The following is a 27298-nucleotide window of genomic DNA, read 5'->3' as shown; positions in this document are numbered from 1 at the left end:
ATTTAACTTCCTCTTTCGAGGAAAATCTGCCTACATTGAAGACTTTTGCCCTAGTGTTTCACCAAGCATGCACATCTCTGTCTCCAAAAATATTTCAATCCTAAATACTCACTACCCCTCAACAAGCTGCAGAGGCAATTTTTCCTTGTCATGTGCCTATAACAGTGAGACAAACAGAGCCTGTGTGCTTGGGAACAAAGGTGAGAATTTTCTGAGTCATGAACTTGCTGATCCACATAGTGCCTGCACAGTGGTGCAGGAGAACAGCTCACTTGAGGAGCACAACTAAAAGTTCAGGTTATTCTTGACAGCTTCAGTTGCACATTTGCTCCTCAGACAAAGGTGGTAGGTGCCTTCATGCTGGTAATTTTGGGAAACACTACTGTTCCTCCCACACTTCATGGAATAGAAAATCCACTTCTCTGTCCCCTGTGCCTAAGCTCATCCCAATGACAAAGAAATGAGCAGAGACCCCAGATATGGGGAGGAACTAAATCTGCCAAATACAGGATCTGGCTGGAGGCTCTGTCTTTTCTCTAGCCCATTCTTCAAGCAGCAGTCTTCCAGGTTTCTTCAAGGAGAGCCTGTTTCATCTTCCACCCCAGTTAGGAATATTTTTCAACTGTATCATGTTACTAATCCAGTTATCTAGCTCATACTGTTGCTGAGGGAGGTTTCTGCCAGTACAGGGATAGAAAACAGTGGCCAGGGCTGTAGTTATTTAAGACAAATACAATAAGCTTGATGACAGCCTGATGTTACTGTACTCTTCTCTTGCCCACCACTCTGTAGGCTGGTGGGTGTGCCCACCAGCAATGCTTTGTGCTCCTCATCCACTGAAAGGGGCATTTGCCCTGTAAACTGTCAGGCTTTACTGCAGATTAAAGGATGTGGTTTTCACAGAAAGACACCGAAAGGATCAGCCCAGTGTAAAGCCCTAGAAAGCACCAAGCTACAATGCCCTGGTGCATTTACTGACATTAAACAAATAATGCTACAGGCTTCAAATTGATAAGTTATGATAGCAAGGAAAGAACAGCCTGGGTCATGCTTAAGATCTCATGCAAGTTTTAGCACAGGTTTGAGACCTTTGCTTTTGCTCCTGAGGTGCTGCTGCCTTGAGCCTCTGATTTGGCTGCCACTACAGGGTAGCAGAGCAGGAGGGACCATGATACCATCGTGGGCATGAGGAAAGTGAGCATAAAGTGAGGCTTTGAGGAGTCCTGCTGTTTCTCCACTGCTTTGTTTAGCATGCTCCTCTCATTGACCTGAGGATCCAGGGTGTTTTTTAATCCTACTTAATGCTGAATTTCATAAAGCTCATAAAATATTTCAGGGACCTGAACCAGCAAGAGTGTGCATAAGAAATATGTCCAGGAGGAAATGTACGATTATTAGTACTATTGCCTTCTCTACTGAATTCATCAATAAGCAGATCCTAATGTTCACTGTACAAAAGCAGCTCTGAGATCAATGCAGCAGACAGCAATATCAGACATGGTGGTTGAGTGATACTTCCTGGGCTCTTCTTTTCCAAAAGCTCCAGTAAACCATTCCAAAAGACACACCCTGTACAGACGTGTACACATGTACCAAATCTGGTGCATCTACAAATTTACCACCCTAGGCACAAAAAAAACTCATTGTGCTTTTTCCGCCCTGATTGCTCATCATGTCAAAGCTAGTGCTGACTGGCCTCCCTTACTTGGTTAAAGTGCTGCTTGCCTTGGAGAAGTTGACTTTTGTAAGACTTGCAGATTATGTAGAAGAAAACTGACTCTGTCAAGTTTGTTAATCATTTAGTCCATTATCTGAATTCATAGCTCCAAATTGTTAATCGATAAAGATAAGAAAGGGCTCAGGCAAATCTAAGAGTAAAGGAAATCAGTATTTAACTAGTACACTATACTGAGATATCATGGGCTTCATTCTGACAGAAATCATGAACACTTGAACTACAGGACCAACAGAATTACACACATCTGGTGTAATCTGGTACTACCTGGTAAAGCAAGTAATCAGCTAAGGATGTCACAGATAAAGTGCATAGTGCATCTAAACCACCATGACAGTTCTTCAGGAGTTAAAAAGATGACATCATAAATGTGCTCAGATTTTTATCGCTCCTACTTGCTGCTGTTAGTAGTGTGTTCAGGAGCCTGCTAAGGAGAAAGCAAGCTCCCATGTCCTCTCTAGGCAAGCAGGTCTGGGAGAGATGCCTACAGTGTTCTCAAGCCTTTGGGACAAAGCCTAGGACTTCAGACCAAGAAGTGCACCAAGCACTGAGGCCACAACACACAATCCCCAGTACAATTTTCTCCCATACTCAACCCAAGCTCCTGAGCAGGACTCCTTCAAGTACAGTTTGTCTTGCTATTTGTGAGTCAGGAATGGGCGCTCCATCCTTCTGCTTCCCTTTTGAGGGCCTCAGTGCCTGCAGGAGGCTAACAGGATTAAACTGTGTTTTATCTGTCCCAACTCAGCTCTGCAGAGGTCAGTTCCCTTGCTAGACATGAATGTTGACATACACATTGTTACGTAGGTGTTTCACCTCCTTCCTCAGGAGCAAAGTCCAGGCTGCCCTATGAGACATTCCTAAAAACAGTTTAACTTTTATCCACTCTCAAGGCCTGAGCTGCTGCCATTAGTATTTGTTGTGGCAGCCCTGAACACATTCAGATTTTTATTTTTTATTTTTTTGCAGTAGGTGTTCTTCCCCCAGAGTTGCAGAGTGTTCTTCCCCCACGGGACCATACACAACAGTAAGACTGTGAGATACCATTTCAGCAAACAGCTTGCATTCTGCAGAAGGAGATATAGGAAAGTGGCTCTGTCTCCCCCATAACTCTTCCCTTCTTTTGTGCCTTCCTAGAGGCCCACCAGTGCTATATGACCTTGACAGAGAACTACTGTGCCATGACACAGGGCAGAGCATGACAGTAGGTGAAAGAAAAAGTGCAAAGGCTCAGAAATCTCAGCTGTCCCCTACTCTGATGCAGACTGCAGGAAAATCACATTTATAAAGAAGTAAACTGAGGAAGAAAAGCAAGGAATCACCAGGTAGCAAGTGTTATCAAAGATAACGCAAAACAGAAAGCCAGACTAATTGTTTGGATTTTCATCTTGAAGATGAAGACAGTAACAGAGAGGAGAACAAAGAGAAGGAAGCACTTGGTTGCACAAGTCACCCGTAATGCCACAGGAAAAAGCAGAACACTCCTAAACTACTCAGGTCAGAGTTCTTTGTACTCGCTTTCCATCTGGCCTCACTGGTTATGTTCCACTGTGTCCCAACTCATCTAGATTTGGCTTTTTCAGTAAAGCCAGTGCCTGAAGTTTGTCTTGGCCAGGGCATCTCAGGTTTTTTGACTGTGTTGTTCTGCTCCTCTCCAGACTTAATTTTTCTCTCCTATGTTTGAAATGGCTGTATAAGTGGAGATGACAAGTGCATGCAAAAGGGGCAGAGGGAGCCAAGGGTCACCCAGGAGCCACTGAAGGCCAGTGAGATGTCCTAGGGCTGGATGATCAGGAGAGGCAGGGGGAGTACGAGAAATGCCAAGGTGGGTCTGGATAGAGAGTGAGATTCTGGGTGTAGAACACCAGAATGGCAAGTGTTAATTTCACTGAGCTTATCTTCTCACCAGGGCAGTTGCACATCTAGCTCCTCCAGGCACTCTGAGTGGGAGAGAAGGGGCAATGAGTAAATCTTAATGACCCACAGAGGAGGGACAGGACAAGAAATTGAACAGTGTCATCTCCTAAAGCATGTGAAAACACACATTCATAAACAACCCATGGTCACCAGGCTAAGGATGGAGGAGATATGAGAAGTCTCTAGCTGGTGTACCTTGTTGTGTGTCATGACAAGAACCCTGACCACTGCACCTGGACATAGGTCATGGTGTCCAATTGCTGAACAGTTCATTTGGGCATAGCTCTCCTTCTTCATGAGTATTTGGTAAGAGAACAGAAGCAAGTACAATCTGTTCTGTTTTACAATAAGGTCATTCAATTCTCTTCATGGTAAAGAATGCCTGCTGGTGGCATGGCTGCTCTTGGGCCTGAACAGAATAAAACTCTTTGAGGCAGAAGAGGCAGTATTCCTGAAAGGATTCAGAAAGCATACCATCTTTTGTTGCTGTAACACTTCTTAATTGGAAAATGTGAAAATAGGAAACTGAGAAGAAGCTCTGTCCTTTTGTCTTTCCCAGAGGTCTTTATATGTGCTTTCAAAGCCTGTTCTCTTTGTGAACTCCAGACATGTCTGAACAACCTGGGTGGTTTGCAACATTACAGCAATATGTCTGCAGGTGTATGTGTGCACAGATAGGGAGTTTTGCTCTCTGAGCTCGCCCTTTACTATTATTTCTGATGATTTTTGCAGAAGGGGACCCCATGGAGACTCACAGCCAATAGAAATGATCACTTGAGATGGCTTCCCAGTCCCTTCTCAGGCAGCACAAGCAAAACCAGCTTCAAGTTCCTGATTTGCATGTTGTTCTGAGTGGCTGTTTCTTAGGCTGCTGTGCCTTCTGGCAACTAGAGGTGAGTGTACCATCAGAGTAACGACTGCTATCTTCTGGGGACGGCAGTGGCCAGGAAACAGCAGCATCCAGAGCTGTTTGGGACCTCCTGTGCTGCAGAGCCCTGTTACTGCCATGCACACAGGCTGTCTTGGTAACTTGCTATGGCACGCCTCAGCAAAGCTGGCTGATTCAGGCTGGAGACCCAGCGCTGAGCAGACATTGTTTTGTCAACTGAACTTTTGCACTCCTCCTTCAGCACTCTTCATCCAGGGCTGGGCTTTATCTCACCGCACCCCGCAGGGCCGGCACCCTTCTGTCACCTGCCTGAGTGCCTGGCAGGTATACAGCATGGCTGGCTGGCAATGAGCTACGCCTGGCATTTGCCACCTCTGAAAAGGGGCCATTAGCAGGGCCATAACCGCTCCATGTCTCCCCAAAACCCAGCACATTCACATTATCATATCCCTCGTCTTTTGAGCCCGGAATGGGGGCTGGACATGGTATTCACTGTAATTCCTCCTACTTTTACTGCTCTCGCACTCCTAGCCTCCTTGCTTTCATGTTTGGAGACCTGGAATTAGGGTTTCTGTGACCAGCAAAAGGATGGCACATCATCTGGGTTTGTAATCGGCTAGATCATGAGGTGCTGGCTTCTCTCCTTCCTTTTTCATTAGTTGCTGATAAACTCTGAATACTGATAGTTGTTCACTGATGTTCCTCTTTTCTTTTTAAGTGACTCCTGCTACGGTGTGTTTGTAAAACAGGGGCAGGGCAGCCTCCAGCTAACAACTTTCTGTGCTTAAGATTGAACAGTTAGCAGCAGCTCCACACTAATAATAGCACTCATTAAAAACTTTTCACAAGACTGGAAGAAAATGAGCAAAACCTGTAAAAACCCCCTTTTTACAGGTTGTAGGGAGAATTAAAACCTGCCTGAGATAGATAAAGTTTGCAACAAATACTCAAGTGTGAAGGTCTAATAACATAAATTACCTTTTGGAAGCCATGGATTCTGCTTCTGTCTTCTCTGTAACCACAAAGGGAATGTTTCTGTATCTCAGTTTCCTCTCACTAAAACAAATGACAGATTTGTTCTGTCCATTGAAAATGGAAGAGAAGGGACTGTAGGTGCAAAGGGTTGTGAGTAGTGCTGACTGACATCTACTGGTAAACCAAAACAGGCTGATAAGTAACTAGAAGCTTGGCTGTATTTGTGTATTGTGTATTTTGTTCCTTGAACACATAAAAGAAAATGAACACATGAAAAGTTAGGCTTGCTCATTGTTAAGGCTATGGCATCATGTTCTTGAAGAGGCACGACCAGGAGCTTTTCTTGCTGATGGCCACGGCTGGTTGGGGCTGCTTATTGCCAGATGCCTGAGCTTCCTCTCAGACATCACTGCCATGCCTGCACACATCCGTGAATCTTTGCCTCACTTGTGCTTTGAAATCACAGCTAGGACACTGCTTCCTTCCCCCTTGACTCTAAATCAGGAGCACCCACAGCACCTGCCAGAGTGGGCTTCTGACCACATCCATTGCTAGTGCCAACATAAATAACAGTGATGGTATAATATTGGCTTTTCACAAGTATTAAGATGAATGTTATATGTATAATGTTCGAATGGCTTTGCTGTGTGAATGTAGTTTTTGTCTCTCCTGCTATTAGCAAAAAATTAGGCATAAGTGGTAATAGTCGATATAGTATGTTTGAACTGCCTGCCCAGTTAGGATAACCCCCAGTGAACAGATGATGGGACCTAGCTGCTATCAACACTCACCGCCTGTGGAAAGCAGGAGCCAAAGCCCAAATTAAAAGATGATAAGAAGGGAATTAAAACCACAAGCCAAGAAATGCTCATGCTCTAAAAAGGTGGATCCAAGGAGTGGCCATGCAAAATAGTTCCTGGAAGATGTAAACTAGTTAATGGAAAAGTCTGAAGATGCATCAAGGTGATGCAATAGAAATGGTATATAAAGGGTGTTCCTGAAACACCAAATGTGCTCTTGGCAGAGTGCCAAGCACCCAGCAGTTATTCTTTACTTTATTATCTATGTTTCTTATCGTCTTTATTAAACCTTTTCAATTTTACCAGGAGAGTGAACCTTGTTTTTCACAGGGATAACTGCTGATATATCTTCAAAGCACTTTATACTTTTCCAAACATCTTCCCAAAGATTTTAACCACTTTAAGGCACAGCTGGCACAGTGCAGTTTGGAAGGCTACCCTCTGCAGATTGAAAAAAAACACGATCACACACCTTTTTTTTTGAGGAACAAATACTTTACCCATCAGACATGTATTATCTAAGTAATATCAGCTCCTGATGGGAGGCCTGACAACACATATTTGAAAAGAAAAGCTGTATGAATTTACCATTTGGTGTATTGATGTTATTTCTCAACCAGCTTGAAAACACAATTGACAACTGCACAAAAGCAAATACTGGGAACAAGTAATTTCCATGCCTGCTCTAGGACACATTATACACATGACAGCATAAACGAAGAACAGACAAGGCACAGTGGCATGAAGATGTACAAGAAGTACAAGATTAATGCAGGCATGGGCACATGCCAGTAACAGAAGTTGTTTTACACTGAGAAGCACTAGCACTACTAAAATCACAGCACAGGGGGAACTGGTCTTTCTGCCAGGAAGCTGACGTGGGAGACCACTATAGCCTGCAGTTCTTGTCTGATCACAGCCAGAGCTGGTTTAGGGCTCCTCAACATTGCAGACTGACTGCTGTCCCCCAAGTCCAGCGGAGAGGAAGCTGCCAGGCTGTTCTTGCCAGAGAAAGGGAGGGCCCTGGCAAGCTGAGCTATAGTCTCCCACATTTACCAGAGACAGGTAGAATGAGAGGCAGACATCTCTCCCAGCTGCAGTGGCCCTGTGGAGACTCCTATGCTCTCCAGTTGCAGAGGAAAACTGGCTTCCCAAGTTTCAGGCATGAACAAACACTGCACATGAACATTACCATTTTTGTTCCTCCTGCTGCCATAAAGAGCTGACTCCGTGCCTGGGAGCTGGTTGCCAGTGCTGTTGGTCACTGTCCCATAGATCTGAGTTCAGCTCTCACACCTCTGCACTTCACCTACCTTTCCTGATAGTTATGGGAGTCCCTGTGCAGAAAGGAACAGGGGTGTGAAGGTTATCTTCTGGTGTGTAGTGACAGGCAGGGCTCTTAGGCTGTGCTGCTGTGGCTGCAGCATCCCTGCCTCAGTGGGAGGTTATCTGTGGGGCTGCTCTTGGGGTTTGGCACAGCTCAGAAGGGGAACAGAAAATAAACACCGGGCAATGCAGGAAGGGAGGTTCTGAGTCACCTTCTCTGTTGAACAGAGCAGCTAAACAACACTATCCCTTGTGAGAAATCTGAGGCCTTGTAAAGCCAAGGTTTACAGATATTAGATTTTACCTTCATTTTCTTGGCAGAACCTGAGTTCAGGGTCATCTTATCCTCACAGTAGTTATTTCTAGGTTAAGGAGCTCAGCCTCAGCCAGCAACATATCTTACACTGGCTACCAGCACAGGTTCAACCACCTGAAGCAGACAACTGCTGCTTGGATCTCTCCTAAAGTACCAGACTTAGTTCCTAAAAGATCAGCATCCCAAGCATTTAATATCTGTGCAGTAATACAGACTCAGAATCTCATCCAGTAATTTGAGTCCATGGATAAGGCAGACCCTCAGAGAACTCAAAAGAACAGCAATTTTTTTTCTTACTTTGCAATTATGCCTTGGTACTCATAGTCTGCTCTTGAGCCAGGATCTAAAACAAGATCTTACAAATTAATTTGTAAGAAACTTCTTCTATGCCTTTCAACATACAGAAGACCTGATGAATTGACTACAAAGGGCTGTGTGCACTATTTAAGCCTATTATAGAGCAGATATGTTCCTCTGTTCAATTACAATTTAGCATATGAATTTTCTGTTTAATTAGAATTTGGAGGGGGAAAAAGGCCTATTTCAGGAAGTTCTCCTGACAGGCTGTTTTCTTCTGATTAAGATAACAGCTTCAATGTAGAGAGGAGGAGGAAGTAAGCAACAGCACTGTTCTTTTTTCAGCCAGAAAAGCTGAAGGTAAGACATCATTCTGAATTCAGTGGAACTGGGAGTCAAGCACCATGGCAATATCTCACAGGTAAGTCTTGTCCCCAACAGCAGGACCAGCTGATGATGGGAAGTGAATCATGAGATCCTGTAGTTCCTGCCTCCACAGCTCCTGTCTGAAATCCTCCCTGTGAGCTGGACAACAAGCTGCTTCTCACAGTTCCTGCTGGGCCCTTGTAGTTGAATGACACTGTTTCAATTTATCAAGACTATCTTGTGGCTGTGGCAGCCCTGACACCTGGGCCATCTGAGGACAGGGCTCATCCTGAGGTCCTTCAGACATTGCCAAAGAGGCTTTCCCCAGAATGCAGTGACACATTCATCTTAAAAAAGGCAGCAATACAAGATGCCCCTGCACAAGGTCCCCACTAAACCTATCACTGCACAGCACACTAAACAGTGTAGCACTAATGAGAGCTGTTAGCAGTGGTCTGGTACAGCTCACATTTCTATTGGCTTTAAGCCTACAGAGCCTATTTGCGGTTAACTATTGCAGAATATCAGTGATTAAGGTATTGAAATATATTTACAATGGCCCTGTAATAGCAGCAATAGTCTGCACCAATTACAAGGAAAGACTAGCCCCAGCAAACAGAAAAATGCTTAGAAAATAAGTTATCTTGCATGTGGTCAAAAAACTGACACATCTCATTTTCACAATATTCTTCAATGTAGATGGTGTCAGCACCCATAACTGCAAATTTGTTTCCTTGACAAAAACAAGAAGCATCAAACTTCATAAATGGGGTGCTAGTTTGCAAGGTGCAAGAATCTTGAGATGCAGTTTAAGAAGTGTGAAAATAAATGACAAAGATTTCTTAGTGTCAACAGCTATGTTAGAAATCATATAACCAGAAGTTTGTTCCCTAACACTCAGACCTAGGACTTCACCAACTGCTTCTCATTTTAGAATATTTCAGACTTTCTCCCAATTACACTGGTGTCAACTCTTATTGTAGTTATCCAGAGTTAAGCACTAGTAACCTCTTTCCTAAATACCTGAATCTAAGGTACAGAGAGGGTTACCAAGGTAATCTGGAAACAAACTACAGCAGAACAAAACTGGCTGTAACCAGGCAGAAACAACTAGATTTCCTCTTCCCATTTTACACTAGTGATTATATTCTGCTTTCTTTCCATGGCAACCATATCTTTCTTCTGCAGACTATCGTGTGTGGGGAGCAAGTTGCAATATGCCACTCTGGACACAAATGTTCAGAGTTCAGGGGTTCCTACTTTTTGGGGAAGGCTAGATACACGATGCTGTGCCAGCCTGTTCAGAGGCAAAAATCTAATACATCACCTAGTGCCAAATTTTACCTCTTCCTGAGATATAGGTACAGGGGAGAAGGTGAAGTGGGACAGAAGTTCTAGCTCTGTGACATGATACATCATGGAGAAGAGCATCCCTGATTTTTCACATTAAGGGCTCCTGACAACAGTGCTGTCTGTGTCCAGCTGTCTGGATTATCCTAACAGTGAGGGAACAACTGACAGTGACTTGGTACTATGGTAGCCAGACTGGGAGCACTGGGCTGCTGAGCACTGCTATAGAAATGCACATCAGACTGGCTAGAGGTTCTTGGGCACCTGAGACCCCAGCACACTTGACTTGGGCAAGATGTGATAGATCCCATTTTGGGAAGAGTTGCCACTCAGGTTGTTTCTCTGTACATGTTCTGTCCAACTTTCTGATTCTTCTTTCCCCAACTGGTCCAGGCTCTGGGGATGCAGCTCTTTCTGACTGGCTTCTTCCTCCTGTGAACAAGAAGAAAGTGTGACCTGCAATGTCAGCAAGCTACCAGGAAGTCTAGCAACACTCCAAGAGAGAGGCAAGGTGTGTGTGATACTAAAATATCTTCCCACATTCTCTCAGAACAAGCCTGGCTGTCTATTAAAGACCCAATACACAGCTGCAATACACTAATGAATGCACATTCAAGTTTTAGACCAAAAAGGAGAGATTAACTCCTTTTCATCCTTCACAAGCACATTCACAGAAATACTGTGGCAAAGCAAATCTGCAAACAAATACTTGAATAAGACTTTGGGCATGTTCACATGAGCAGCAGGACCTCCCAAAACACTCTTTCAGAGGGGAAGGTATCACAAGACTATTCTGCAAAAGAGAGGCTTCTTTCTGACTCTTCTAGGTCACTGTGTGCTGTTTGGCTATTCTCATTATTGAAGCCACAAAACCATGAAGTAGTGACATGGCTCCCACATGCCTTGCTGCCTTTGACTTTAAGGCTGAAGATCCAAAATACACTGGTTCACTCAATATGGGCACTCTTTGGCAAAAGTCATAATTCTGCAGTGATATCCTATAAGCACATAGCTGACCAGTCTTCCACCACATGTCTGATAAATAATCCACAGGCAAAATGTTAAGATCGCAGTCCACCACAGCTATGAGCTGCTCTTGCTGGAAAGGACAGTTTGATCATTTCAGTATCTGAGGATGAACAGACATCTTTCTGTTCTAACTTTTTGAGTTAGAAAGCAACTGAAGACGGGCAAATTTTATGCACTGCCACAGGACTGAGGCTGGCCACAAAGGAGCCAGAAAGTGTGTTTAAAGGTACTAGGGTTAACTGTGCAGACATGAAAACAAAAGGGCTTGTGTCATTTTGCTTAAACAGAAAAGGATTGATCATACAAAATGCTGACCCTGCCCAAGACTTTTTGTCTTAAATCAACAAAGATTGGAAAAATAAAGATGATACCAGGCCCTTTCTCCCATCAGAGCTGGTCACCTGATCTGAAGCTGGTTCAAATCCATGGTGGAGGGCTACCAACCTTGCTAATATCACCCAGAGGTTTGCCCAACAGATCCTTCTTCTTCAGCTCTTTTCTTTCTGGCAAATTGAGCTTGTTCACCACTGCATCAATCTTGGAGCCAATGCTGTTTATGGAATGTTCCAGCTGCAGCACGCGATGCAGGAGGCTGAGGGAGACATGGAGAGCATTTGTAAGCTTCTACATGTGATGAATAAAGGGAGCTTCTGCAGACATCTCCCAGAGACCTCAAATAGAAGCAAATATTCCCAGATCACGGATTCACACCTACTGATGACATAGCTCCCTACTACACTGTGTTTTCATCTGTAATCAGTGTTTCTGCTTAGGATGAATCCCAGCCCAGACACAGTATAATTCCATTATTAAATATTGCACCTGCCTCTCCTTTGATATGGCCCAGTGTTTCTGAGTAGCAGAATCAAGATATACTGATTCTATGTGCTGTGTTTATCTTGTGCTCCTCCTATGGAAGAAATATGTTATTCTTGGACCTGCAGGATAAAGGCCAACTAGGCTATAAATCAAGGATATTTATTGCTACAGGACCTTCTGTAAAGGTATCAACTTTCCCTGGCCCAGTTATTTGGGCCACCTTCTGACCTGAAACATGACAGTATATTGCCTGTGGGTAGATGACAGCTGCAGAGGTTATTCAAGAGGCAGAAAGCAAAATTTCTTAACTCAATCTTTTATAGGAACTAGCAAACTCCATACGTAGAACAGTCCCAGTTATCTCCTGACCTGCTTATTTACACATGTGCAAGATAAAAGGGACAAGATCTTACTGAAACAGTTCAGCACCACTGTAAAGAGTTACATCAGGGAAGGAAGCAACAGGAAATCAGAGCCCTCATTTGCAGGGTATTTAAACTACTGACAGCATACAAACATACACTTGGAATTCTTCTTTGGAGACCCAGGTGGCCTTATTGGTGTGGTTATTCCTTGCTTCCATGTAGGTTAGATTCTCATGCATGTTGTTGTCACCATAGGATTTCCCCAAATTTTCAATTTCTGTATTCAGAGCAACCTGGAAAACGAAGAAACTCCTGCAAATATGGATACTAACTCTGTGGTGGGCTTTACTGTCAATAACACAGAGCTTCACAGGCAGCAATACACTCAGTTGTATCCAGGTAGAGTTGGAACTATATTTTAGTTGCCTGCCTAGTTTATACCATAAACCCAAAGATTCCTGAGGCCACTTTGGAGTGATGTCTACCAAACAGATGATTTTTTTTCCTTGCCCTTTTTTTTACCCTTTTCGCCTCTAGGTCATGCTTCATCTGCTGTTGCTCCTCTTCATCAAGGATATGGTTGCCATCTTTGTCAAATCTGGAGAAAGCTGCTGTGATCTCATGGTCTGCATGGCCCAGTCTGCAAAAGAATAGGAAGAGAAAGCTCAAAGCATAGAATTATACGGTTAAGCTCTAACAGAGTGGGAATTTTGAAATCAGTGTATTGTTTCCTCCTGCCAGTGATAAATCTAAACATCCCAAATGGGCAAGAGATAGTTAGCAAACCTATTTAGAACAGGAAATTAAACATTTGAGGAAAGAAAATTATTTTTTTTTTTAGTCTTAAATTATCCAGATCTAAGCTAACTGCTCTCCTTGTCTTGAAAAACAAAAATTTAAAATTACCCGTGTTACTAAGAGAAAGAACCAAGTAGGCATCCCTCAAACTGACTCACTCACTCCTTCAAGCTGTTCTTGAAGTCTTCGAAGTCTAGTTGTTTTGTTCCATTCTGCAGGGCTTTCTGTACATCAGAGATCTGCTCCTTCTTCAGCTTCAGCCTCGTGAGTGTCCGGTTGTAGCTCTGGTACCAAAGATAGAGACCCAGAATCACGCACACAGAACAGTGAAAAGTAGAACAGAGCAGACAATGTGATACAGGTGAGTTATATGCCAAGTAGTACCAGGAGTTTTCAAGCTTTCCACAAGCAAAAAACCAAAAAGCACTGCTGTATGAACCTCATCTCTAAAGTAGAATCACACCTTCAGAATGACACTAACACGTTAACCCTCTGCTTTTCTCATCCCAGTTCTTCATTCGTGTGATTTCCCAACACATCAGCTGTTTAAGATAACATCTCAAATGCTATTCCTTGCAGATTATTGGTCCCACAGCAGAATTGTGACCTTCCAGGAACTTTTCTGGAATTTGCCCATGGGAAAGACAGATCTAGCCTTCTAGATTTGTGCCACTCTAACAGGCTCAGCTTAGCACAGCAGGACTTGCCATGTTATTGATCAAAGTACATTTTATGAAGGATTGAAAGAGCTTTGTCTAGAGACCATCCTGGGAAGAAAATTCTCTCAGAAACACTACACCAATTAACAGGATTCCCCCAACACCTGCTTTCTCATTGTCTCATTGCCAAAGGGTCTGGGAGCTTGATTTATCCCAGAAAAGAACTGTGACTCTTGTGCACACAAAGAAGGGGGATCTGAAGTTGGCAACCACTGTTTCTCTCTAGTAAATCCCACTTAGGTCAGGGACTTCCAAAAAATGCTTAATGATTTAGCTAGAAAGTAGCACAGCTTTCACTATTCATCACCTGCTTCAAGATGTCAGAGAGCTGCAGCTCATCCTTCTGGCTCGAAAGCTCCTCCTTGACTTCTGAGTAGGTGTCATTGATGATGGCCAGAAACATGTTCTAAGAAAAAGTAAAGAAGTGAGATGAATATACATGAGACATCTTGCCTGCTCCAGCAGCTGAAGCAGCAAGAAACAGGCACAGATGTGCAAGACTTAGTTAAATGAGGAGTTGTTTCCCTATGGGGTATCTCTCTTGGGCATATTAACAAGGGTGAAGAAAAGGCCCACTTCAGCCAAATCATGTTTTCTTAAGTTTTTTGCAGTTGAAGCAGTGACTGAAAGAACATTTGTTCCCACCTCAAATACTACCTTTGGTAGCTTCTATTGCAAAATCTTAGGTTGTATATGGACTCCTGACACTGGGTGTTTAACCTGGTTTTTATGAGCATCCCTCTGCATCTATTGACCAGGAAGCCAGTCAGTTTCAGTCTTCACCTTGACAGATGTTTGCCCTTAATTATCCTAATAATCAAATCCCCAGCTGTAGTAACACACTCTTTGCTTACTGTGGTCTATTTGCACTGCAAAGCTATTGTAACTGAAACCCCTTTTCTAGGCATTTTCACTTAACCCAGGGATTGTCAGGAGAGATCTCTCAAACACTGCTTTCAATACACACATAAGGAGGACTCTGTTGCTTACCAGAAGTACAAAGAAAACAAAGAACACATAGGTGACAAAGTAAACAGGCCCAAGGACCCTGTTGGCATTGTCAATGGAATTGTAGTCAAAATCACCAAGAATGATCCGAAACTGGGTGAAACTGGGGGAAAGAAAGAGCACAGGGTCACACAAAGGCACACGCAAACAGTCCTGAGGTGAACCTGAACCTGCCTGCAGCCCAGATGGGCACAGGCACAAACCTGAGCAGGGTCTAAGTCACTCCAGAGTAGTGAGTTAAATGCATCTGATTAGAGGAAGAGGAAAATAAAATGTGGTTTTCACACAAATTCAGGTTGTCCAAAGTGTGTTTTGCTATAAATAGGAGAAAAAACAAGTTTTGAATTTTCCCTGATTAAAGGCAATTGACTCAACAAAGCCATCTCTTGCAAGAGATTTTTTGAGACTCTGGAGGGATATTAGAACTGGACAGTGCTCTTCAACCTTTTGTAGTTCATAGCCCCTATAGTGAAGAAAGTTTAAGTGTATTGATCCAAAGCTTCCTTGTCTCAGTTTTCTCTTGTAGACCCCTCAAAGGCAGGACCTGGATGCCCAGAGGTCTGTGGAACACAAGCTGAAAACAATTGCTGTAGCAGATACCTCCATTAACATCACAAATTACTTGAGCAGGCCCATGGACTGCAGGATTGTCTGAGACAGGATTTTAACTCACTTCCCCACCACTCTTATGCGTGCTCATCCACCCACTGGTCATCCTCCATTTCAGATATATTGATCAGTATCTGTGGAACTTCTATGGAAATCAATATCCTTACCAATATCCATCATACCTCTTGTCCTTGCTGACAAACAAAAGACAAACAGAAATCTGCCTGTTTCCCTCAGTTTTCTCACTGCGTTCTTTTGTCCAGAAGGCTGTGAGCAACTTATTAACCATTGTGGCTTTATTACAGTGAGCTACAACAGGTGTCTGACTGACATTGAGATTTGTAACTGGGGGGAAGTGCAGAAAGCGGTTAAAATTATTTTGATAAAATTATGGAAACATGGTACTAACTTACACACTTACATGCATTTAACAAAGGTACTGAAGTTTTCCACTTGTGTCCCAAATAGAAGGTAACCCAGCTGGGCATAGGCAAAGAAGACAATGAAGAACATAATGGCAAAGCCCAGGATGTCCTTGGCACAACGTGCCAGCGTGGAGGAGAGCTGGGTCATTGTTTTGTTAAAGCTAATGTACTTGAATATCTGCAGGATGGAAGAATGGGGAAAAAATTAGGCCAAACCATCAGCTAGGTCCATCTCTCTCATGTATGCACATGCTTACTAAGACAAGAGGCTCACTACAGGACCAAAGTAGTGAGGAGAAAGTTGGCTAGGAATGGTGGCTTAGTCTTCAGGACATTTATTCCAGGTGTGCCACCATCCTTCTCTGGGTTCATAGACACATGACTATGTTCCCTCAAAGGAAAATACAAACAGGAACTGCTAGAAGGACAAATCTTTTAGTGTTGATGAGGAACCCCTTGATGGCTTTCTGCCACACCAAGATGCTTTAGCTGAAATGCAAAGTCCATGTCAACAGATGAGTAATTTCCAGCTCTGGAGTGACCATCATGAAAAACAACCCATGGTTTGCAAGAATATCTCAAGAATACCAAAACAGTACAGGATGGACAGAGTTTCATGGTACTCAGCATTTTCTAAAACCACTTTTACACCTCAGTGTCTGAACTCATATCCCTGACTATCTCCAAATAACTGACCTCAGAATGCAGGGTGAAAAGTTACCCAGATTTACTGCAAAACAATCGAGGAACTTACTGCAATTTACTGCAAAAATTGAGGAAAATTCTCTGTTCTATAGGTATTACACATCTACTCAGAGGGATGGAAGAGACAGCCCTCAAACTGTCCAGAAGGAGAGGCCTGACTGGAGACCTGGCACCTCCCAAACCCCCTACAATACCTTGATCCAGGCAAAAAATAAGTTGACTGCATTCATATTGTTGTACTGTGTCTGCCAGAATGCCAGGAATTCAAAGTCTGCATAGGTGTCGGGGTGTTTCAGCAACTCTCCCAGCAGCCTGTTCACCTCAGTGGTGCGAAAGATGTGAAACCCAATGGCAACAATAGAGAGCTGCAAAGAGGAAGAGGAATAGTCTGCAGTGACCACTGTTCCTATACTTTCCATGGAAATGAAAATGTCACAGAACTCATTGGAATCCCACTTCAGAGCTGCACTTCAGAGTCTGGTGGGCTATAGAAATATGGTCTGGATGTGCTGAATGCCCTGACTTTACAGTCTCTTGGGCATCTCTAAGAATTTTCTCCTAGCAGTTCTTCCAGATACAAGAGCATGTGTCAATTTACTCAGCTGTTCATTTTAGTATTAGAGCAAAACATGCACCCAGTTCTTGCCTTATCTAAACTAATTTCTACATTCCTTCATTTATTTTGGCTCTTATACATCTCTGCCATTGCTCCCCCAAAAAAGTGTACAAGGATCCTCACCAGAATGACAACCACATCCAGAATGTTCCAGATGCTGGTGAAGTACTGAAGCTTGTGGATACGGAGCTCCAAAGCCTCTTCCACCACGTAGTAGAAGATGAAGACACAGAATACAATTTCACAGGCAACAATGAAGAAGTCCCACGCGCTGACATATCGTATAAGCTTCACTGTCCGGATTTGCCAGGAGGGAATGGCACCACCAGTGGCTGGAAACTCAACCACTAACCTTGAAGGGGACAAGGAAACAATTTCAAACTAGGGGATGGAGGCTCAGAGATAATTTTGAGAGGCATCAAACTTGAGCATGAGATATCCACCACAAGCAGAAGCGTTGTGTATGTGTTTATGCATCCACATCTCTGCTGCTTCACTGCCTGTGGTAGGAAAGGGTGAAAGGTGACAAGAAGTGTGACTGGTTATTTCAGGAAGACCAAGACTTCTCACTAATCTACACAATTTCTACTGACATCACTCAGACCCACCCCAATGGTGGACCATAATAAAATATTTTCATTTTAAGAAACAAATTGAGGCATTGAGGAAGATGAAAGAGCCTGAAGAATTTTTGTCAGGACTCAGCTTACCTCAGAACACAGAACAGATTGATATTTGCATTATACACAGAGAAATCAATAAAGACAACTCGTGTTCCCCGATCCAGCCACAGTTTCTCTTTCAAGACTTGCAGGGCTTCAGCACTCTCTTCTCTGGTCATCTTGAGGTCTATGTAGTATCCGCCCCCACTGTAACTGGTTAGTCTTCCCCAGTGAGATGAACCACCCAGCTCCTCCTCAGAATGGTACCTCCACCTGCAACAGACAAGGCACAAACAACGGCTTCACCTGCCCAGGCTTGAATATGGCCTTGTATGCAGGAAAAATTATAACTTCAAGGGGAAGAGCAGTTTTCAATTGAAGAATTGGCACAATTCCTACTCCTGATCTGACCCTACATAATATTGATAACCCTTATGGTTAGTTTTCTGGTTTAGTGCTTTCCAGCCGTGACACAACATGATTTGCAATACTATGAAGGGAAAATTCTGAGGTTTGTTGGCTATATCAGTCTTGTTTTCATGGAGGTTATTCTCAGGATCTGCTCTGTTGCCTTCTAGCACATCACACACAACCATCTGCTTAGAATGCTCTTGTACTCGTATTTCCTAATGAATAATATTTTCTCATTCATGTATCAAGATTCATGCAGTGAGCAGAGTTTTTAAACTGCAGCTACCTCACAGTATTATAGAGAAACAAGTTGTCAAGATGAAAGGGATGCACTCCTTTTTCTCTGGCTCCTGAAATCTCAGAGGAAAGCAAATAGTAACTTGCCAGCTGAATGCCAGCTTGCCGCTTGATAGATCTGGCCCCAAAGGCTTTTACTTATCCTCACTTTCTTAAAAATAGGTAACAATTTCTTCCTATATTCCCACTGGATTTTTCATGGCTTTCCCAACATGAAAACTCGTTCTGTTGTGCTTCTCCACAAAGAGACACTAGACCTTATTTATAGACAAAAAGGACTTCCTGCCTCTGACTGCAAGGGGAATTCCAGCCTTATGTTAGAAAATCACCCCCAGCATCCTTCAGCTCAGCAGTTCTTATTTGAACGAGAAGAGACTAATTTGGATTAGATGTACTTACGCTGTTCCATTGATGAGCCCAAAGGAGACCCTTTCCTCCTTGTCTTCAGAGTATACATCATAGCAGCCCAAGATTTCCTCCTTGAAGTCATCATGGACCACACAGGAGTTGTTCTTCACCTTCAGTTGTCTCATGCGTGGGACACCCAGCAGCAGGTTCTCGTAATAGATGTATGACTGGGTGCTGTGCGCTGCCAGGGACTCGTTGTTGTACCACTTGGTCCAGTAAAGATTATCCAGCAGGGGACCTTGTGCATACTGCAAAGGAGGCAGAGGAGAGCAACTCCTTCATAGCTCATGCATCAGAGGAATTTTCTTAGTCTGGGATTGAGGTAGGAAGACCTGACGCACCCCTCTCCAGTCCCCAGGATGAATAGTAGAAGTTTGTGTTGCATGTATGTTAAGGAAAGAGCAGGGCTGGTGGATGGAGGAGGGATGCTAGGTAGCAGGGTCTCTGTTGGTTTCTCACAGGCCTGTAATGTGTCTGTGGCACCTTCTCTGCCTTATGAAGAGATGAGAGCTCTACGAGTCTCATTGCCTCTTCTACTTCAGTCAGCACACGTTTCACAGAACTGCCTTGGCACAAGCTGCAAACAATGAAAAGTGCATGTGCCAGTGTCCTGGAAATGGTGGGGAAACAATAGGGCCATTGTTAGCCAGAGTGTTTTAATACAATAGAAAAAGGCAACTATAATTGACAAATAATTTCTGGCCGTCAGAGATAAGTGTTTGCAATAACTCAATGGCCTTCACTGAGGTTCTTGTCATTCTTTCACCCATTCTTTGACAGAAATATGTTAGACCCCAGATGTTTTTCCCCTTCTTCATTCTCTTTGATAAAAGTCACTGCAAATTTTAATCCAGCTTCTTCCTAAAGAAGCTATAGATTAGACAAGCCCAGGCATGAATTACAGGCAGGTCAATTTTGATGTTCTCAAAATGCCATGAAAACGGACATAGGCTATTACTAAGACACCAGCTTGAAGATATTGAACTCTAGGATTCAAAGCCACTTGCATCACAAGGAAACCTGAAGTAAATCCCTTGGCTTCTCTAGTCCAGTACTTCCTATCTGTGAAATGAGCTGATGCTTATATCACCAAAATTATTTTGTTGTGTCCTGCCTGTTTTACTGGGAAATGGACTCTTCTGGGCACACACAAAACTTAGCCTAGCCAGTATTCTGGACACAGTGCTCAGGGATAAATTGTGCTTTAAATCAGTGAATATTTTGCATGCCAATGTTATTGTAACTATTGCTAGTACCTGGCAAAAGCTTGTGGCAGCAAAATCTCTTGCTGAAATCATTAGATAGTACTTCAGAGGGAACTGAATATCCCCGTCTAGCTGAGTTTCAGGGCTCTCCATGGCAGGCCAGATTGGTACTCACCACCCAGAAGTCAGCCATGCTGCCGATGGACTGGAAGGAGACACGGCCATCTGTAGAGGTCTGCAGGAAGAGCTCAGACATCACTTTGGTGTAGTAATAAGCATTGGAACTTGTCATTCCATATGTCACTAAGAGAAAAAGAGGAGGGTCCTTCCTTATACCTAAATGTTGGAGTCTGATATAAATGTATTTATATATTCATTTTCTATGTACCTTATATTTTCACCGGTAAGCTGAACAAGGCACAGGGGAAGAAATCTTCGGGCTTTCTTCTTTCTTAGGGATTTGCAAACTTATCTGCTCTGTCTTCCAGAGTTTAAATGGTCAGACTGACCGACTCTAAGAGTTAAGTAGTGATAGAAGACCATTGGAGGATACAACTGAACATTCTGGATAACAGTTTTTTGTTTCCAGGCAAAATTACTGAGGGAAATTTTATCTCTCAGAACAAAGTCCGTGATCTATATTTTGAATTTCTGATGTGAAGTCATGAAGGCACAAAGACCACCCTATTTTCCCAAGTGAAAAGCTCCAAGTAAGTTTTCATCTACCAAGAAACTCCAAGAGGAGCAGGCTCTAACTTCCACAAACGTGTTGTTTCAACTCTCCAGTGCTCCTTCCTTCAGAAAAATCATCCATCACGGTGATCACTAAGAATATGTCCTGCTCTTGAAAGGACACCAGGAAAATAAAGCACCTGACATTCAAGACACAGCCCCCCACACTTCTGGATGATGAGTCAGTGTGTGACAACATGTACATCTATGCGTGTGCCTTGGTTCTTTAGGAAGAGTGACTGTCTCCCTGGGCCAGCATGATAGTAACCTAGGATGGTATTGTCTGTCCATCTCTCCTGCCACAGGGTCCATGAAATATAACCCTCTTCACTGTCCCATGCCACAGGTGCTCACTTGTGATAAGGAACGAACCTTTGCAAAACCACACAGCCATTGTCCTACTGACATAAAGTCTCTATTAGCATTAGCATTCAGTACAGGGACACATTACATTCACTCAAGAACAACAGGGTGAACTGCCATCTGCTTTATCACCTCAGCCACCCATCCAGTCTCAGAGGGGAAAATCTCCCTGAACTGTCTTTGATACCAGGAAGTTTCTAGAGCTGCTCTCTGGGTGTTTTTCACAGCATTTGCTGTGAAACTGAGAAAAGACTCTGGGCACTGACTCCTAGGACTGTGGAGTCAGTGGCTAGAACTGATAATGCCAATCAGAAAATACTGCTTAAGTCTAACCAACGTCAGTTGGCATTCATCAGTAATTTTACTTCCTTGAGCAGCATTAATTCTGTCGGTTGATGACAACTTCTTGCTGCTGTGAGAGATACAATAAATGTAACATTTACAGCAGAGCAAGGAAGACTTGTAATAAAATCTCACATTATTCCCCTCACGCTGCACACAGACATGGTGCCTATGAGATATGACAGCTACTTACATAGACAGATGTCCACCAAGAATGTAACATAGACCAGCAGCTCTCGCAGGGTGGTCTTCACGTAAAGCTCCCTGTTTTCAGCTGTGTTCTCAGTCAGCGTAGTGCCCCACAGACCTGGTGGGTATAAAGAAGGGACCATAGAGTTTTCACAGTGATTCTCAAGGGCCATGTGAGGAGCTGTAGTCCTGTTCCAAAAATACACTGTTGGGAGTTGAAGTTTTGTTGCTTTTCAAGGCCAAGCCACTTTTCATTTCAAAACTTAACCTATAAAAATGTGCTGAATACCCCTAAGAAGAGCCATTCCAGCATGAATAAAAGATTTGTGGCTAACTAACACTAAAATATACTGGCTCTTTATTTTGCTAAATCACTATTTAGTTTTATGTTCTTTTGTTTTCTGTGCATTCCACCTGATCTTTTCCTGACTGTTTTTCAGCTTACTCTTTGAAGAAATTCAGTCCTTGTCATAAATGCTCTTGAAACCATAATATTTCATCTCAGTCACCCATGTGCCAACAGCTGACCTTCTGAGAGGTCTTCCATTGCAGAACTGTGTCTGGTGTTAGCTTTACAACTATTACTCCTTTTAGGATATATTGAACCATTAGGTCCCAAATATTTGTCTCTTGCTTACCTAAAAACTCATGCAGTTTCTTTGTTGTTTTCTTGTCATAAAACTCAATCAAATAACCCAACTCAATATTTTCAGCATAATATTTAGAGCCAAATTATCTTCAGGACATCTAACGATGGAGCTTAGCTGAATCCAATACACCAATTGCACCAGCTAAAGATCCTATTTCTTCACACAACTCATTAAATGCCACCAGGGCTGTCAATAAGAGAGAAATGCTTCCTTTAAAAGGAGCCTTGATATTTTGGGTTTGATGAACCATCTGATACCATTAGTGTATTTGTTTGTTCTTTTTGTAATGGCTTTCTGTTGTGATTTCTGGAACGCACCTGAAGTTGAAAGGCATAAGAACTTTCAGTTGAAAGCCTAGTGATGAAAGCCATGTCAATAATTGCCATAGTCTTGTTGCTTTTTGCAGCTCCTAGAGAGCTCAGCCCTGATTCCTATCCCCAGTAGGATGCAACAACCGTCTTCCTGCAAACCAGGATCAAAGCTGATCAAAGGCCCCACATTTGAAGTCATCTTTGGCAGATGGGAAACTTATTTTTTCCTCTGGAGTAAGCAAAACTTCTAGCAGTCTGTGTGCATTTATCCTGTCATTTTTATAGCTCTTTGGCATCACAAGAGATTAGAGAGGTTTTTTGCACCTATAACTGCCATAGTGACTATTGCAGCATCTGCTGTCTCTTCTGGGCAGGCAAACCACTAGCCTGTTCTGGACAATCCAGACCAGCGACAGAATTGACAGCTTGGAGATGGTCTGGATTAACTCCCATGGAGGAGAAAGTATCATGTGTTCTACAGGAATCTTCACAATGGAGAAAAACACAGGAAAACAATTTGCCTATCTCTTTGGGTCACTTTTAAATGACTACTTTCATCCTTAAATATGACTATACTTCAATCTTTTGTTTGGGTTTTTTTCTGTGAGCAGGGAACTCCTACTATCCATATGTTAGGAGCAAATGCCCAGACCTTCTTTACTTTGAGAACAGAAGTGTACTCAGGAACACCTAAATTCAAGGACACTCAAATGTCCTTGAGAACTTGGTTCAGAGACTTGCCCAAAATGATACCTGGAGGACCATGAGGCTGCTCCAGTCCTTTCAGATTGCATGCTGTAGTTGTAACTCTGTATCAGCTGAGGTTTATTTTCAGCTATGTCTTTAGGAAACATGCCAGGGAAACCTATCACCTTATACATGAAGCATGTCCCCATCTGTGTCTCCTTTGGCACCACCTAACCCCTTGGGGATGCAGCTATTTTGGACATGACATTTGGAGTAGAAGGACCCAAGGCTAGAAGATATCCAGTTTTCCTTATGGCACCTTGAATGACCAATCCAGCACTCACACGGCTGAGCAGAGAAAAAAATAAGAGAATCTAGAAAATGGGCTATGAATGCAATTCATTTATAAGCCTCACTTTCCTGATAGTAGCAAGTGACTGATAAGAATTACTGGAAATGCCTACATTATCTTCTGGGTGTGCTTTCAAACCAGACTTGTGACCCAGGTGAGTGACTAGCTCACAGTATCAGGTACAGCTGGAGATCCTCTTCCAAAGGCAGTGGTAAGCTGGGTATCCCTTATCAACCACCATGCACACAGATTCCCAGCAAAGTCTGTCCATGGGCTGACCATGGAACAGCAGAGGTGGCAGAGGCAGGCAGGAACCAGGACACAGAGTTGCTTGGACACCGCTTAGAGAGGAATGGTCCTGAGCAGTGGCATCAGGAGCAGCAGTGCTCACTACTAACCCAGCACAGTAACTGATGAGGACAAGAAAAAAGCTTAATAATCAAACTACAACCACTAGCTATGGACATGTAATCTCATGAAATGGTTTTTAAGCAAAAAAAACAACCTCTCAAACTCTCATTGTCTAACTCACTTATAGGTACTACTTCTATTTTTCACGAGAGACACCAAGGTGATTAAATGGAAGGGGAAGGGGGAAAGCCAGCAATGGAGAGGCAATGAATAATGATGAGCACCTAGTAAAGATGCAAAGGAAGGAAGCAAATTCTTCAAGGAAAATGTCCCCACTTCTGTGAGGCTCAAAGAGGCCTTTGGTCAGTCTGCACTGGCCTTTGGATTCCCAGCTTGGGTGTTTCCTACAGCCCTATTTACCACCCTTAGTGTCAGGACACACTGCTGCAACAGTCAGAAGAAAATAATGTAGTATCCTGACAGTTATCATCATTTGCATGCTCCAAATTGAACTCTGGCAGCTCAAAAATGGAAATTGGATGTTAAAGCATGGATGTGTTTTTCCATTTTAAGCCTCAAACAATGCCTAGAAGAAAGCATTTCAGAATAAAGCAGGTAAATTATACACTGCCTAAGAGTAGTCTGCAATTAGCTACCAAACCCACTCAGCACTGTTCCTTGGCCAGGAGAAATCTCTAAAGCCCCTGCTCTGAATTCCATGTGAGTTAGTAGTGTTAGACTGTAATGGCAATGACAAAAGTATTGGTCATAGAGGGGCTGTGCAATTCAGGACCATACTATACCATTATTCACCCACTTGTACTGTTAGAGAGTATGGCTCTGAGAAGGGTTCTTGCCTTCCAAGTGAGGAAAAATAAGACACATTGGCAAGAATTTTTTTTTTTTATTTGCTTAATCTTTCCTGTTTTTAAAATATTAGGATTTTATGCCTTCTATAAGAAACAATTCAAATAATGCCCTTACCCAAGGTTGTATCCTGACAGGAGACTTACTTTGCCCCCAAGGATTTTGTTTGCCTCTGAATAAGCCTATATGGTATTTAATTCCCCTTTGTCTTTTAAACTGGAAAAAACCACCTCTTTATTTCAGCTATCTTCAAGCAAAGCATTATTTGATACATTGCTGTAATCCCCCCCTACATTTCAGTCCTGACAGTGCTAGATTTTTCTCTGGTAGATAAGTCTATCAGTTCTTATGTTGCTGTAGCACAGGGACCAGTACCACTCTATCTAGAAAATGCACACAAAGACAGAATAGTCTCACCACCACAGTGATGGCTCCTGGAGATTCACTGCACGACCTTGAGCACACCACTAAGTCTCTTGCCTTGTAGTAAAGGTAACAGGATAGACCATGAAGCTACAGCAAGGCACACAGAATGAGGATGCTCCTTTCAGGTCAGCCAAAGATGATCTCTGGAATAATGCTACTGCATATTTAACAGGTCCCTGGCCTGCACAGACACTATGAGGTTTCTACCTTCTGCATCCTTTCTCTTCCTCCCCTCCTTCCCACACCATTGCTCTGAGGGCTAAAAAGTCCCTTCTAATGAGATATCAGAGATTTACCTCGGATGCCTCTGAAGATGTAGAAGCAGCACTTGAGGAAAGGACTTGTCTTCCCATTCACAGCTTTGCTCTGTTCTTCTTGGTAGGGCAGTGGATTCCCAACCTCTTCAAAATTCTCATAGGGATTCTCCAGGATAGACTTGGGGTTGTAGATGGTTTGAATTTTCAAGGAGGTAGAAGGAGAGCCATTGTAAACAGGATTGTCCCAAGCTTTCTTCCCCACTGTCTCCAGTTCATGCACCTCTGATACTTGAAAGTGGCTCTCAGCTCTGTTTAGGTGAGACAAACTCATGACTACTCACTGCCACCAGAAGTACTTTTTAACTGGAATTGTGACAACTGCCTGCTCAGGCTGGAATTAAATTAGCAGAGAGATAATCAATGCCAAAGAGCTTGTCTGCCTCAGCAGCCAGGAGAGGGCACACCAGCAGCTCCCCACAGACAGTAAGCATCCTCTCTTTCTTTTATATCAGCTCAGCTGGTGACACCGATCAGAGGGGTGGCACTACCCATTGTTAGGAACCACCGTCAGCCCTATTATCACAGTCGCCCTGGGAACACTTGCAGTGAAGGGCCAAAGAGCAGGAGCTCCGCGAGTGGCAGCGCCCAGGCAGGTGGGAGGCACAGCATCCTCTTCCTTAGCTCATTGTAAAAGCAGGGGTGAAACACGGGAGTAAATGTAGTGATCGTTTTGGAAACCAGGGGGTGTAATCTTCTGCTTTCACGGTATTTCCATGAGCCCCACAGTGCCTGCCAGCCCTGAGGCAAGCCTGATTAAAACAAACAAAAACAACAAAAAACACAACAAAAGCGAACCAAACAAACAAACCACCAAAATAGCAAACAGGCAACACTGCCAATAACAGTGGCTGGGAGTTGCCTGCATCCACCTTGCCAGTGGCCACCAGCAAGTCCTGCAGGTGTGTCACTGTACCCTGAGGGGTCCCAGAGCTTAACCCTGGGATAACACACTAGTTTTGGTGATGAGACTATCAAAGAATGTGTAGCCTGAGCCTTGTTCTTCCTCAGGTCTGACTACATAACTCAGAAGAGGTGCCTCTCTGTGGGAACTGAGGATTGCTATTTTTCTGGCATTACCTAAGGAAGCAACATGACTCTCACACCTGTAGGCCTGTCTTCTTTGGACTCTAATTATTCATACAGGTGATGTTGCCAAACCAGCTGGGATATGCAGAGATGTCCCCTAGATGTCACCTAAGATCATGGCACTAAGCAGCTGCTTGAACAACAGTGAGACAAGACCTAACTTGGCACAGGGCACTAAGAGGGCAGCCTTAGTGGTGGGAAGTCACTGGAGGTCTGGGTTGGATCCTCTGACTGAATTTGGTATTATTAGGGCTGTTGTGTTTCATTACTCCCTAGCAAGATGAAAGCAGTGGCATGGAAATAGTGGGTTCAGAGGAGGGGAAGCATTTGCAGAGCCCCCCAGCAGCAGCAATGCTAAGGAAAGAGGCCTCAGCAAAAGGCCACATGCCAGAGCCAGGCATCCAGTTGCACTCCTGGGACCATACAGCTGGTGTCCCTGCCCATGCACAAGCAGTGTGACTTATGCATGGAGCTGCTGCTTTGGGGGAACATGGAGGTTTTTCCACAGTGCAGCTCCTGCTGCCTGTGGCACAGCACCAGTGCACATCCCATCCCATCTTTCAGGGCCCAGGTACAGT

The 27298-nt window shown here is 43.5% G+C and overlaps 1 protein-coding gene and 1 long non-coding RNA gene across 6 annotated transcripts in view; one reads left to right on the top strand and one right to left on the bottom strand.

Moving 5' to 3' along the window:
• The window catches only part of LOC131580660 (uncharacterized), a 37268-nt gene that overhangs the window by 1728 nt on the left and 8242 nt on the right, over positions 1-27298 (top strand). For 2 of the 5 annotated variants that reach the window (XR_009277913.1, XR_009277910.1), the window contains exons 2-5: positions 4385-4545; positions 8522-8676; positions 10365-10482; positions 13201-13343. This is a non-coding gene — a long non-coding RNA (uncharacterized LOC131580660). Of the gene's footprint in view, positions 1-4384; positions 4546-8521; positions 8677-10364; positions 10483-13200; positions 13344-16540; positions 16668-20636; positions 21713-27298 lie in introns of those variants that run through there. The other 3 variants (XR_009277912.1, XR_009277911.1, XR_009277914.1) reach the window with 3 other exon arrangements.
• PKD2L1 (polycystin 2 like 1, transient receptor potential cation channel) lies at positions 8675-25974 on the bottom strand. The gene is made up of 15 exons (XM_058842083.1): positions 25614-25974; positions 21678-21791; positions 20223-20350; positions 18834-19090; positions 17775-17999; positions 17188-17416; positions 16643-16813; positions 15740-15921; positions 14692-14812; positions 14009-14107; positions 13145-13266; positions 12707-12824; positions 12341-12477; positions 11445-11592; positions 8675-10403 (listed from the first exon to the last, which is right to left on the bottom strand). Exons 1-15 carry the CDS (start codon positions 25903-25905, stop codon positions 10218-10220), a joined length of 2529 nt encoding a protein of 842 aa, XP_058698066.1. The 5' UTR covers positions 25906-25974; the 3' UTR covers positions 8675-10217.

This window comes from Poecile atricapillus, chromosome 6 (genome assembly GCF_030490865.1).
Source record: "Poecile atricapillus isolate bPoeAtr1 chromosome 6, bPoeAtr1.hap1, whole genome shotgun sequence".
NCBI classification, from domain to species: Eukaryota; Metazoa; Chordata; class Aves; order Passeriformes; family Paridae; genus Poecile; species Poecile atricapillus.
This window is presented reverse-complemented; position numbering and strand designations above follow the sequence as displayed.

Excerpts from the sequence above, each read along its gene's own strand:
- PKD2L1 (XM_058842083.1), bottom strand. The coding sequence starts at position 25,905 with ATGAGTTTGTCTCACCTAAACAGAGCTGAGAGCCACTTTCAAGTATCA. Across the intron at positions 19,091-20,222 it reads GCATGGCTGACTTCTGGGTG|TATGCACAAGGTCCCCTGCT; the intron begins GTGAGTACCAAT and ends CCTCCTTTGCAG. Across the intron at positions 14,108-14,691 it reads TTGTTTTCTTTGTACTTCTG|AACATGTTTCTGGCCATCAT; the intron begins GTAAGCAACAGA and ends ACTTTTTCTTAG.